A 13132-nucleotide genomic window follows, 5' to 3' on the forward strand; every position below is an offset into this window, starting at 1 on the left:
AGATGTACTTACAGTCATTAAACACTTTCATGTGTGTTGTGGACATTGAACCGGCACATATTTGCCTCAATCTACTTGGATTAAGAAGATTTTCTGTCTTCTCTACTGTGTTGAACCGCGCGTATGTCAATAGGCAGCCCCAGTTAATCAAACGCCTATCGTGCAGCTGGAGCGCGACAAGATGGCGCAGGCAATATTTGAAGTGCTTGAAGGTAGGGATTTGTTCTTTATTACGGCGTTATTACAAATATAATTAAAACGTAAATGGGTATTTCAAACAACATCAGTTCACCTCCCCCATTTCTGAGTGAAGAAGCCGTGCGAATTTGTGTATTACTGTAATAACCATCAAAACATTTCATGAATGACAGTGACAAAAATTGTAAACAAACAAACATTGGTAGATTATTGGTAATTTAACCTAGTGGACACTTGACTGTAAATTATACTCATCTATCGCAGTCAGGCAGTGAAATGTCCCTCTGTTATTCATACAGTATGTCTCATCTTAGCAGCAGGCCCATTACTCTTGCTGTCCAGTAATATGCAACATAATATACTTCCTGTACGAGGCTTAGTAGTGTGTTTGCATTCTGTGTGGATTATATTTTATAACAATAATGTATTTGTTCATTTGGTCATTATGATATGCATATCAAACTTTCTGTAAATATGAGTTAGTCACAAGGCTGCTTTTCATCTGCAGTACAATAGACACCTAAAATGCAAAGTAAGAATACAACACAATGACTAGACTGAAGCTGCAACTGTTAACATTTAACACTATTATTTAAAAAGCCATGTTAGAATGAATGATAATACAACTGGTATTACATAACTTTATGCAAAGATAAAACAAACAGCAGGAGAAAAACATCAGTCAGAGCATGCAGGCAGTAGCACACAGAAAGCATTAAACAGCCGACATCAAGCAGTACTGACAATGTTAGAAAGATTGGTCTTAAATGTACAATGAAATATTTTACATTTTTGCTCCACTAATGTGTAATAAGATCTCTAGAGTAAGTGGACCTGTATTGTATAGAAAAAACCCTTTAACTGATTATTATTATTATTGTTGTTATTGTCATTGTTCTATATATTTTTTGTGCATACTGTAAGATTGCAGTATTAGCTCCCAGATGAAAGAAGTATGGTGCCTGTTTTTGGATTGAAGGAACAGAAGGTATAGTGAGATTGATCGTGAGGACAGTAAGTTCCTGTCGACAGCATTAATGGATGAGCAAACGTGTCCTGTCATCAAGCAAGATTCAGTTTCTCCACCATCTTTAGCCAAACACTGTTCTTAGCTAGTCCTGGACCCCCAGTTAATTTACCCAAATCCCATTAAAAATCTAAAATCTGCATTCACATTGTATTCTTCTTCTTTCTTTTAAAGGGATGGACAACCAGACAGTGTTGGCAGTCCAGTCTCTGCTGGATGGTCAAGGTGGAGTTCCTGACCCCAACAACCAGAATGTTTCTGGGACACCTGCAATCCAGTCTATGGGTATGAACTGTATGTACTGCAAACATAGCATGTAACAGCCATGTGATGACAAGACAAACACATTAATCAAATCCAACAATCAGACGATTATGCTGACTTGATAGAAACATAAAAGATAAAGATATCTGGTATCTGAAATTAACTCAAAAGAATACTGTCTTAACAAATTATATAATGTACTTCCAATCGGGTACAATTTCAAGACAGGTAATGTGATTAATACTTATGGAGATCATGTAGCAAGAACAGAAATCAGACATCAGTTTTATCAAATTCAGAATATGAACAATGTTTGTTAGAGATTGATTTATTTGACTATAGCTATAAGTTATTAGTGGCATGTTTACTGCTCGTTCATGAGCTCCATTTATTTTTAGCCCCTCTCTGTGATGGCACTACAATTTAAGTCTTTGGCAACAGGAATCAGATCCCAGGTGCCAATTATGCTGAATCTGAAAATATTGAAAATGTTGAATCTGAAACCATGAGATTGTGGGTGTTAGCAGCAGTCCTTACTACTTTCCATTTGTCACACGTAGTGAGGTGTTGTTTCTGCACTGCACTTTTTGACAACTGCAACTCTAATCTAATAGTACAATAAAGATAAAAAAACCTCCAAGATGCTCCCTTATAAACTATTAAAATGCCTTTAAAGTAAAGGAATGTTTATGTGCAACCCTATGAAATGCATGTTTGACTCCCTACTTTAAAAGAATGCCTTGAAGTTGGATGTTCTCCATACAACGAGAACCTGTTGCCAATCTATTTTGAGACTCTCAAAGAGTTTTCAGTTTTTTAATACATTTAATTAATTAATACATCATCACTCTGTATCCCACACGTGAATACAGTAGTGTTAACAAAAGGGCCATTTATAACCGTGTCATACAGCAGTGCAGGTGGGTTAGTCCATCTCTCCTGCTGCGATCGCCTCAACCCTCTGTGTTTGTGCTTCCTGCAGACGACGAGGATGTGTTCCTGTGTGGGAAGTGTAAAAAACAGTTCAACTCTTTGCCAGCATTCATGACACACAAGAGGGAGCAGTGCCAGTCTAATGCCCCCTCCCTGTCCACTGTGTCCTTGGCCTCCACCAATGCTTACACACCTGTCCCATCCATCAGCTCTGTACCACAGACTCCTGCCAACAGACAGGTGAAGAAAGATGTGTTTTGTTTTTTTCACTGTGGCCGATTGCTAAATGTTTAGATCAGTTGAGCATTAGCTTGTAACAGTTTGTAAATATGAGCTTAACTATTTGACAGACAATGAAGAAAGTGACCATTCTGTCAACGACAAATTTAAAACCCTATGTAGATCAAGCAAAACTGTAGGAATGTTTGGTTTTTAAATATTTGTAAAATGACAACAGTAATGGCAAGGGTTAACTGGTAAACTGAAAACCAAAAATGTTTAAGCTGCAGCTGCTTTAAGAGACAATGCACAGACTATGTTTTACCTTTGATTGTTCTGTAACTTTATTTTCTTCTTTTGAAGGAGGAACATAGACTGTATATAAAAGTTGTGATTTGACCGACAGTGTCTGCTTTTGAAACCATAAATTCACAGGTCTCACTTGCAACCAGACGTGTGTGGGATGGTCCTAGCAGTCAAATACACTAATGTCCACTCATATGTGCCATTTCCTCAGAATGGGAACATCATTTACACATTTGTCTTCATGTTTCCTTGAAGAAGAGCTGGAACTAGTGGTTGACATCAACTCCTCAAGAAAATATTTATTAATGTTATAAATCAAGTGAAATGGAGGCTCACTTTCCCATAGACTTCCATTCAAACAGTTCTTTTTGCAAGCAGTGGAGTCGCCCCCTGGTGGCTAAGTGCTACTCCTGCCCTACTGCTTACCAGGCTTCGCTTTACAAACCGTACGGCTTCATCCATTTTCATATTCAGTCTATGAGTCAGAACAATATGGATCATAAATGGAATGGTAGTATAATTGAGCAAATAAGAATCATAATGATCTGACATGTCGTCTCAGTTGCAGTGGATTGTGATCGTGTTACTGTGCCCTCAAACACCAGGTATCCACCTACATCACAGTCCCTCCCTCCCCGTTAACACACACTCTGGTCCAAGGCAACGTGCTGGTCAGTGACGACGTTCTCATGTCGGCCATCTCGGCCTTCACCTCCATCGACCAGCCCATGGCCACCATGCAGGCGCCCATACAGGTAAAACAGCAGTGTTTGTGACACGTTACATTGTTTATGACACTAGAATAAGACACCAGCCAGTGTTTGTGATGCTTGCTGTTCATATACAGTACTGTGCACTAGCATTGTTGTTGGCTTTGCTGATGTAAAATTAGGATTTTGTGTCTGTACTTATTTGGTATTTTGAATGGGATGATATGATTTAAAGTTGTCATATAATAGCAAGCTTTCAGTGAGGTAAACTCAACATGTAGATCTGAAACAATTTTGATAATCGATTAATCGGTTCAAATTTCACGATTAAAACAAGATTCTCGATTGTTTAAGCGTCTTAAATTTGAATATTTCCTTCATTTCTTTGCTCTGGATAACAAAGAAATCATTAAAAGTTAAACAAGACATTTGAGAACATCGTTTCCAGGTTTAATGAACTCCGATCAACATTATTTAAGGTTTTATGACATTTTATGGACCAAACGATTAATTGAGAAAATAATCGACAGATGAATCGATTATGAAAATAATCATTAGTTGCAGCTCTAATAACATGCATAACATGAACATTAACGTTCAAGTATGTCTTGACTAAACCTGGCTCAAGGCTTTTTTTTTTTTTTACAGCAGTCATTTTCAACATGAAATAGTAGACACATGATAACATTATGGTTCCACTCCAGGTTTAAGAGGGCCAGGGTCGTGCTATTGTTCAAGTATAAGGGTTTGTCACACTACAAACTTGACACTTTAACCTGTAGAAGTAATATCCTATTTTAATATATTTATATTATAATACGGCACACATATTTCCTGTTTTTTCTGGTTGTATTTTAATAAATACGTCAATAAAAATGGTCTTTATTGTAACAAATGTCGTGGTGGCCTAAGGTTTTTCAACAGTACTGTCCATCAAAATGACGAGGGTTGCCGTGGCCACACCGTTTTGAATCCGCCAAACCCTTCAACAACATTTCAAGTTTGATGGGTTTTGTACAAATTGGTGCATTTTTTATGTCGTTATTCTGTTTTCACCTTAGGGGGCGCTATAGAGCCCTTGAGCAACGCACAGGTCTGGGAACCATGCAAATATTGCATTTTCACCAGACCGCCGTGCCAAGTTTCAGGAGTTTTAATGCACGTTAACGCCCTCAAAAATGACCAGAAAACCACGGATAGAATAATAATCTGAAGGATAACAATAGGGTCCCCTCGCAGTCACTGCCCGTTGTTAGTGGCTCGGGCCCTAACAAGTGTCAAACTTGCTTAAAAGTGCTTAAACATTACATAAATGTATAATGATTAAATGTTACTGTGCTCATACCAGCCATTTCCCTTTTATGTTGCAGAGTAACCTGAGCATGCACACAGCGGGCGTGTCTTACCTTCAGCACCACCAGCACCACCACCACCACCATCATCATCATCACCAACAGCAGCAGCAGCAGCAGCCTCAGTCCTCCCACCCCCTCCCCCCAAGCCAAACACCGGCCCACTCTCTGTCAGCGGGCCAGTCCACGCCACAGTCGCTCTCTTCTCAGGTGGCAGCGAGTCACAGCAACTCTGTGGTTCAGGTGTACAGCACTCTGCCTCATATGGCTGGAGGTGGAGGTGGCGGTGCTGAGATCCACACCCTGGGTCTGCAGCCTTTCCATCCAGTACAAGTGAGTGAAGCAACTGTAGGAGGAAACTTTTAATGGTAATGAAGAGATATGTGTAAGTACAAACCAGTATCTGTTTGTGTACGTGTTCCTCAGGTGCCCAGTCAGTGTGTGGAGAGCCAGTCATTCAATACTCCTCCTGTCTACAGCCCCGGAAAACAAGGAACCAAGACAAAGCTCTGCAGCATCACCAACAGCCTGACGGAGCTGGGCGATTTCGAAAAAGTCATCATTCCCAAAAGGCCAAGGAGCAGCAAAAAGAGCCCAGATGGAGAAACAGGTCTGGAAGGAGGAAAAGACATATTATAGTTTGTTTGTAAACATACAAACGTACATTTGCATTTAAAGTCATAGAGATGCTACATGTGTGCATTAAAACATTTAAATTTACTGCTGCTTGTGCCAGGGCTTCCACCACAAAGGATGTGTTTTTCTTCTCAGATTCACTCAAGACAAACAAACCACTCCACGTTTTAAAATGTAAACCATAGAGTTATTCATTTATGACACTGCACACGTGTCGATAAAAGGATCATGATGATGATGATGATGATGGTTGGATAAATATTCACTTTCACGGAATCTCTTTCCCCAGCAGAGCAGCTGAAAGGAAAGGGGCCAAAGCTCAAGTGTAATTTCTGTGACAAAATCTTCTCGAAAAACTTTGATCTTCAGCAGCACATTCGAAGGTGAGTCACTGGCCCTACATGAGAGACTGTAGCCATCTACGATTTGACGTCTGTCCAGAGGACGCGGACTTCTTTCAGTCTGTAAATTGAGACTTACGACTTTTCTTTTTTTCTTTAATTTTACAGCCACACCGGAGAGAAACCCTTCCAGTGTATCGTCTGTGGCAGAGCCTTCGCTCAGAAGTCCAACGTGAAGAAACACATGCAGACACACAAGGTATTAAATACTGATATCTGCAGGACAGTGATGTGTGTGATACAGTAAAATACAATCACTAACACAACTAATGACTAGGATTTGAGGTTACGTCTGTAACATGTGGTTTTACCTTCCTCCTCTGCAATTGTTTACCTGGAATTATCTGAGTATTATCAACTAGAAACGATGACGAAAAGTAGAAGAAAGACAGTTTTTATAACAGTTGTGACTGACAAGAAAGAATCAGTGTCACAGGTGTGTAAAAGCAGACAAGAGAGTCTTTAATAAAATAAAAATGTAAAGAGTGAAACATAAGCTAAAACTGGAGAACCAGACAAGGTGTGAAAAGCATTTTAAAACTTCTCCATTTTGAGAGCTCTAAAATGCTGGCGGTAGCATAGGTCGCAATTGATTCTGGAGCAGAATTTATGCATTTTTTAAACAAAAACAGGATTGTGTGATAGGATATGTGGCCTGACACCTGCCTTCACCCTCCAGGTATGGCCTATGGGTGTGGCCAGCACAGTGTCAAGATTACCAGTCACAGTGAAGGTGGTGCCAGTGTCATCCAGAGAGGAGGAAGGCGGCGCTGAGCAGCAGCAGCAGCAGCTGCAGCAGCTGCAGCATCATGAACAGCATGAAGAGGAGGAGGAACTGCCTCAACAGCAGAGCTGTCAAACACAAGCGGAGGAAGAGGTGGCCCAATCAGGTAAATGAGTCATTTCTAATAAATAATGCACAATGAATGTAAAAAGATATGATAATTAATACATTTCAATGATTTTTAACTCCATTTCAGCCATTACATTTACACAGGTTTGGGAGATTTACCAGGTTTAGTTTGAATAAACTAACCATGAGTACATTTATACAAGTATATGACTGCGTTACAAACGGTGTGATTTTTGAAGCCTGAGAATAATTCTTTATATGAACATTAAATGTGGGCCTTGATTTGCACTGCAGTGTTTATACAGCAGACCTAACAGACCCTAGTTGCACTTGGGAGGTGGAGTTCTTTCTTCTTGTTACAATCTGCAGTCTCACCACAAGACCTTTAACACTCATAAGTCATGTTTAAATCCATGATATTATCAGCAGGGGTTACATTTTAAGGGCAGACTGTAAAAGTAGAACAATGCTAACAAATGTTAAAGATCAAATCGGAAATCATTAAAAATGATAATTACAACACAACTACCTCCACAAAAGATAATACAATCATAGCAAACAGACCTTTGCTCTCTGTTCACTGCAGTTAAAGTTACAGTTACTACAAATTCAGGACCAAAGAAATGCTGAAACCATGTATCATCACATCTATGGCTCCAGCCCTCAGTGTAAAGTACGATGACTGATTACAGAAGCAGGAGCTGGCATGGAGGAGAACGTGCCTGCCGCCCGGGCCGATGTGGAGAGCAGCCGAGGGGAGGCGGTGCAGAACGGGCATCCTCCGGCACAGATGCAGACACAGTCCAACCAGAGCCAACAGTGCCCAAGTCAAACCAAACAGATCGTTGTGATTGACAGCTCCTACCAGTGCCAGTTCTGCGCTAGCAAGTTCAAGACCTACTTCCAGCTCAAGTCCCACCTGACCCAGCACAAAGGGGAGCAGGTGAGAACACTGAGAAGGTACAAAGCCATTTAAAGACAGTGAGTCTATGTGCTTTGTGTTTGTTTTTGGTGAATACTGATACAGTAGAAGTGTACATTGATTTTCCAAGGCAAAGATAAAACATGACAGTGACCATTGTGGTTGGTTTTACTGTAGTTCAAACCACAAATACATCTGTAAAACCTCCCTGATGGAAAAGCAACTCTCTCCAGATTAATTATTAAAAACTAAAAAGGACCACATTTCAAAATGAGATGCTGAACAACAGTATCTTTACAGAGGAAAGCTGCCAAGTCCACTTTATTGCTCTTCAAAAACACCCATGCTTTTTAATATTCTTAAACTCTTTGATTGGATTTTCTGGCTCAAAAGTTCAAAGTGCACAAAGTCCTAAGTTTTCAGACTGATGAGATACAGGCGATGATATGAGGGAAAAAGCTTAGTTTGTTTGTGCATGTATAGATTGATCTGCAGCACCTGCCTGAAGGGTATGTAAAATAAAATAGTCCAAAGATAGTCAAGGTAATGACTTATAGACATGCATTTTAATATACACTAAATATTAAATATTAAGAGTGTTTACTATTTACAGTATAAACAGAGGATTGTGCATATGAGGTATTGCACTTATATAGATAGTAATGGGGCTATTATTGCACTTTCTGGATCATCATAGTATGAGTTTCATGCGTTTGATGATGATTACACACGCCTGAATACACGCCTGCTTCCCTCCCTGCAGGTCTACAAGTGTGTGTTGAAGTCCTGCTCACAGACCTTCCAGAAGTTGGATCAGTTTTTGGAGCACACCCGCACGCATCAGGAGCAGCTGACCTACCGCTGCCACCTCTGCAGCAAGGTCTTCCCCTCGCTGTTTGAGCTGGGCGTCCACCAGTACTCCCACTGTTTCTGCCCACAGCAAAACACGCGCAAGGAAACCACCATCTACAGGTCAGTGTATAATAATAGCAGAATTGCATTAGTTGATTGTAGTGCAAACACTCAACATTAGATGGCCACTTTATAAGGTACACCCGTGCAACTGCTTCTCAATGCAAATCAAACAGCAGCATGTAGACTAAGCACCAGAATGGAGAGGAAAGGGGATTTAAATAACGTGGCATGGTTGTTGGTGCCAGACAGGCTGGTCTAAGTATTTCAGATGATGATCGACTGGGATTTTTAATGCACAATAATGTCCTGGGTTACAACCGAGGTATATAGAAGACCATCTCAGACATGTACCACATGTCATTGCAGTGGACGAACTACGATCATTACAGAAGGTCACACCTGTTTCATCTTTCTTCCTCTCTGCTCTTTAACTTGTCTTTACACTCTCTTCTCCTTCTCCTCAGGTGTGTGAAGTGTCAGAGCAGATATTCTACTCAGGAAGCACTGGAACAACATCTGCTGACTGCCTCACACAACTTCCCCTGCCCCCACTGTCAAAAGGTAAAACAAGCACTGGTGTGGGAGATGAGATAAAAGATTGAAAAGATTCTGATTGCATTAAGTTCACTTCTCAAACCTTGTCAGGTTTTCCCGTGCGAGCGGTACTTCAGACGCCACCTCCCCACTCACGGCGTTGGAGGGAGGTTTAAGTGTCACATCTGTAAAAAGGCCTTCAAGACGGAGCACTACCTCAAACTCCACACTCGAATCCACTCAGGTCTGAAAGTTCATTCATATAAGTTTTGAGAGAAGTAGCTTTCTGCACTTGCTATAGGCTCCGTTTCCTGCCTTGAGTAAATCTGACCTATGCAGCCTGTCAGGTACACCAGTGATTTCCTGTGGTCTAAATGAAACTATTGGGTAGTGACCAATCACAGGGCAGTTCAGAGAGCGAGAGGGGGAACACTACATTAACCCTTAGTGCTCACCCAGCATGGATCTGTGCCGCAGGTGCACCCGGTAAATTGCTCGCAGGAATGATACAAAACTGTGTTTATTAATCTTCAGGCTTTACAAAATTAGTTTTTGTTGGCTTAAAGTTATGATTCATTTTATAAACGCAAATTGTTTTTTAAAAAGCAGGAGTAGCGATAATTGTGCAAAAGTCACAAAATAGACAGATTTCTTTTATTTTGTTGATAACAAAGGGAACTTTGGACTGTGACGCATTTCCAAATTTCACAAATTCAATCCGAAACTTTGGAGTACTTTTTGCTCAGGTGTGTTTATATAGTTGGTTAAATTAAACAGAAAGAAAATCTTTTACATCAGACTGCCTGTAGGTTGTGCTGCTCTCTATTGCACATTTGTTGGGGAGGAATTATCTAGCAGCATGTAACAGTCTCTCCCCAAAAAGCCTTTTCAAAATAAAGTAAACATTTAATCTGACTCCATTTACCAAACAATTTACTTTTAAAAATCGGTGGGAATTAAAGTTAACCAATCATTGAAAAAGTAAACCCTTTAAGAATTAAATCCTATTGTCAAGAAATCTGACATCAGTCTTTTTTCCACATGGAAGATTAGCCCATTGCAAATCCCTCCATTTACATGATAAAAATGACACGATGATAACAAATGTTACACAAGTCTCAATTTAACCAAAAAAAAAACTAAACATTTATTAACAAAACAGTTGGCAAACAATGTATTGCAGATGTTGCACCAAGCCTTGCCTGATGTTGGCTCAGTAAGAGTGCTCCGCTCTCAGTCAGAGTGACACTTCCAAAGTATAAGGCAATAATACAGCTAAGTTAGACAGCTAAAAATACATTCAAAGTTGAAAACTTACCGTTCTCTCATGGAGAGGAGTTGTTGGTAGGCTGCAATGCATGCACCTCACGTGCTCTCAGCATCTCAACACAGGGCTGCGTGAACGCGTGAGACAAAAATAAAAAACAACCACAATAGATGCCGATGCGATACATGTTTAAAAAAAACGCAAATATCGTTACTCTTTACTCTTTTTATAAGTTTTAACACGGTCATGGAAAAAAGCAGCCTCAATGCTCTAAGGGTTAATATAGTGGAGCATTTCTGACACACAGGTGTTGTAGCAGGTCTCGCTGCCACTGTGGTTTCTCTCGACACAATACAGACTGAGATGGCTGCACACACACCAACAATAAACCTAGATTGTTCAAAACTCTTCTCCATCACGTGCAGCAGTCCCTCTCCCTCCGAGAGCATGATTACGAAACAGCGTCAGCTGTGCCAATTAGTTCACCTGTGACTGAGCAGCTGACCACGCCAAGCCACGCCCACCTGCACAGTCACAAACCCAAAACAAAGCAAAAGTGGATGAAAGTTAAACAAAAAAAACACAACTTGTTTGCTTCCATTAAATCGAGATCTCAAGAAGGCAATGTGCGTTTCTCAGGTTTTAAACTATCTTGTTCATTCAGAAAAAGAGCTTTTTGCATCCCATAATGTTAGTATTTAGCTGACGTTAGCTGACGTGACATCTGTGTAAATGATGAGTAAAAGTAGACGCCAGTTTGACGCTTACTCCCATTCCTCAGGTGAAAAGCCGTTCAAATGCTCCCTCTGTGAGGCGACGTTCAACAGGAAGGACAAAGTGAAGCGACACATGCTCATCCACGAGCCTTTCAAGAAATACAAGTGTCCCTTCAGGTACATCATTTATTTTCTCTTGTTTTACTCTTATTAAACTTGATGCTAACTCTTGTGTGTGTGTGTTTTCTCATCAGGACACACGTGGGCTGCACCAAAGAGTTTAACAGACCAGACAAACTCAAGGCCCACATCCTGTCACATTCTGGTGAGTGAATAAATACAAGTGATGTATCTGCAGTTAAACAAAAATGACACTGTTTACTATCAGTCACTCATTTAGACAAACCTATCATCCACCTCCACCAACACATCATAGAGCAGAGAAAACAAAACAAACTGAGACAGAACTGAAGAAAGGCTGTGCCAGTATTTCAATTTAACACGTTTCCTTGATCTCGAATGACCTATAATGATAATTTTACACCTTTAAAAACAGCTCGTTACAGAGAAATCCTGTAAACCTGTCATCTTTTATGTATATATTGTATGAAATGAGCATAGTATTACCTTAAAATTACATTTTTATTGTCCATTTTTTTGTCTATTTGTTTGTATAACTTAAACTTTATGCCCATATATGTTGTACGGGAAGATGAATTACTTTTTGTAGAATGCAGACAGGTGGACCCCAGTAAAGCCTTTATTTGTAACATAAACAGCACTATCACTCTGATTTTTCTTAATGTATTTTTCCCGATCTCTTCTCCAGGTATCAAACCCTACAAGTGTCTGTTTTGTCAGAAGGCGTTCAGCCGCAGAGCTCACATGCTGGAGCATCAACAGTCCCACACAGACAACTACCGCTTCAGATGCTCCACCTGCAACAAGGGCTTCACCCGACAGAGCTACTACAGAGACCACAAATGCCCTGCGTCCGGCAACGGGACAGGAACTGAAGGAGGCGCCGGAGAGGCAGAGGGAGGCCAGATGACAGAGGAGGACGATGGGGAAGATGACGGGAGGTGTGGTAGATACACCGCAGAAGCAAAAAGGCCTGGCACTGTGGGAGAGGATGGACATGAGGATGAAATGGGCAGAACTGACCACTTAGAAAGACATGAAGAGGAGGAGGTGGAAGAGGAGGAGAGAGAGCAGAGGAGGAGCGACGAGGGTTGTCAGGCTGCCATGTCTATCAGCACCAGGGAAGAGCAGACTGAAAGAGAAGAGGAGGAGGAGGATGACGGGTTGGATCATGGCTGTGAGGCAATGGAGCAGATTCAGAGCAATGGACAAAACTGTTTGCAGCAGCCGTGTTTGTAGCCATGTTAGCATCCTCTCTGGACATTTTCTGGACACGACGGAACATCCATTATTTAAAGAAGAAGTAGAAAAAGAGTCTGGGAAACGATTTGTTTTAAATTAAAACGCTATTTAAACTATAATCCCTCATTTGTGGGTTTTGTTACACAGTGAATGTTAGTCTTTGAGACAACCGGCCGGCCACGTCCTTCTGCTTTAGTAGCCACAGTAAAGTCTCCATATAAATGTCTTATATTGAAAATATGAGTTTAAAACTGTAGTGCGTTATTCACTCACAATATATTTAGTAATAAACTATCAGCTCCACACGGCAACATTCTCCCACTGCACACAGGAAGTGATTGTGGTGCTGCTGTACACACACATACACACACACACACTCCCTAACAGAGGCCAAACAACATCAACAACAAAAAAGGAAAGTCATCAAAAGTTACGCACTGCAGCTTTACGTACACGTTATACATGGTTTCAGATTAAATTACAAATGTAAAAGACT

At 40.6% G+C, this 13132-nt stretch overlaps 1 protein-coding gene across 3 annotated transcripts; it reads left to right on the forward strand.

Annotated features, from left to right (window-relative positions):
- Positions 1–166: 166 nt before the first annotated feature.
- On the forward strand, positions 167–12755 carry znf341 (zinc finger protein 341). 3 transcript variants are annotated; one of them, XM_044037596.1, is made up of 16 exons: positions 167–212; positions 1400–1519; positions 2472–2662; positions 3553–3702; positions 5028–5342; positions 5436–5619; positions 5935–6028; positions 6155–6245; positions 6726–6936; positions 7592–7842; positions 8585–8793; positions 9201–9297; positions 9382–9514; positions 11319–11430; positions 11508–11578; positions 12083–12755. In XM_044037596.1, exons 1-16 carry the CDS (start codon positions 182–184, stop codon positions 12631–12633), a joined length of 2811 nt encoding a protein of 936 aa, XP_043893531.1. In that variant the 5' UTR covers positions 167–181; the 3' UTR covers positions 12634–12755. The 3 variants fall into 3 exon arrangements, with proteins under 3 accessions (XP_043893531.1, XP_043893532.1, XP_043893533.1); XM_044037597.1 differs by having other exon boundaries at positions 5938–6028; XM_044037598.1 differs by having other exon boundaries at positions 1400–1510.
- The last annotated feature ends 377 nt before the right edge of the window (positions 12756–13132 follow it).

Source organism: Solea senegalensis, linkage group LG11, assembly GCF_019176455.1.
Source record: "Solea senegalensis isolate Sse05_10M linkage group LG11, IFAPA_SoseM_1, whole genome shotgun sequence".
Taxonomy (NCBI): domain Eukaryota; kingdom Metazoa; phylum Chordata; class Actinopteri; order Pleuronectiformes; family Soleidae; genus Solea; species Solea senegalensis.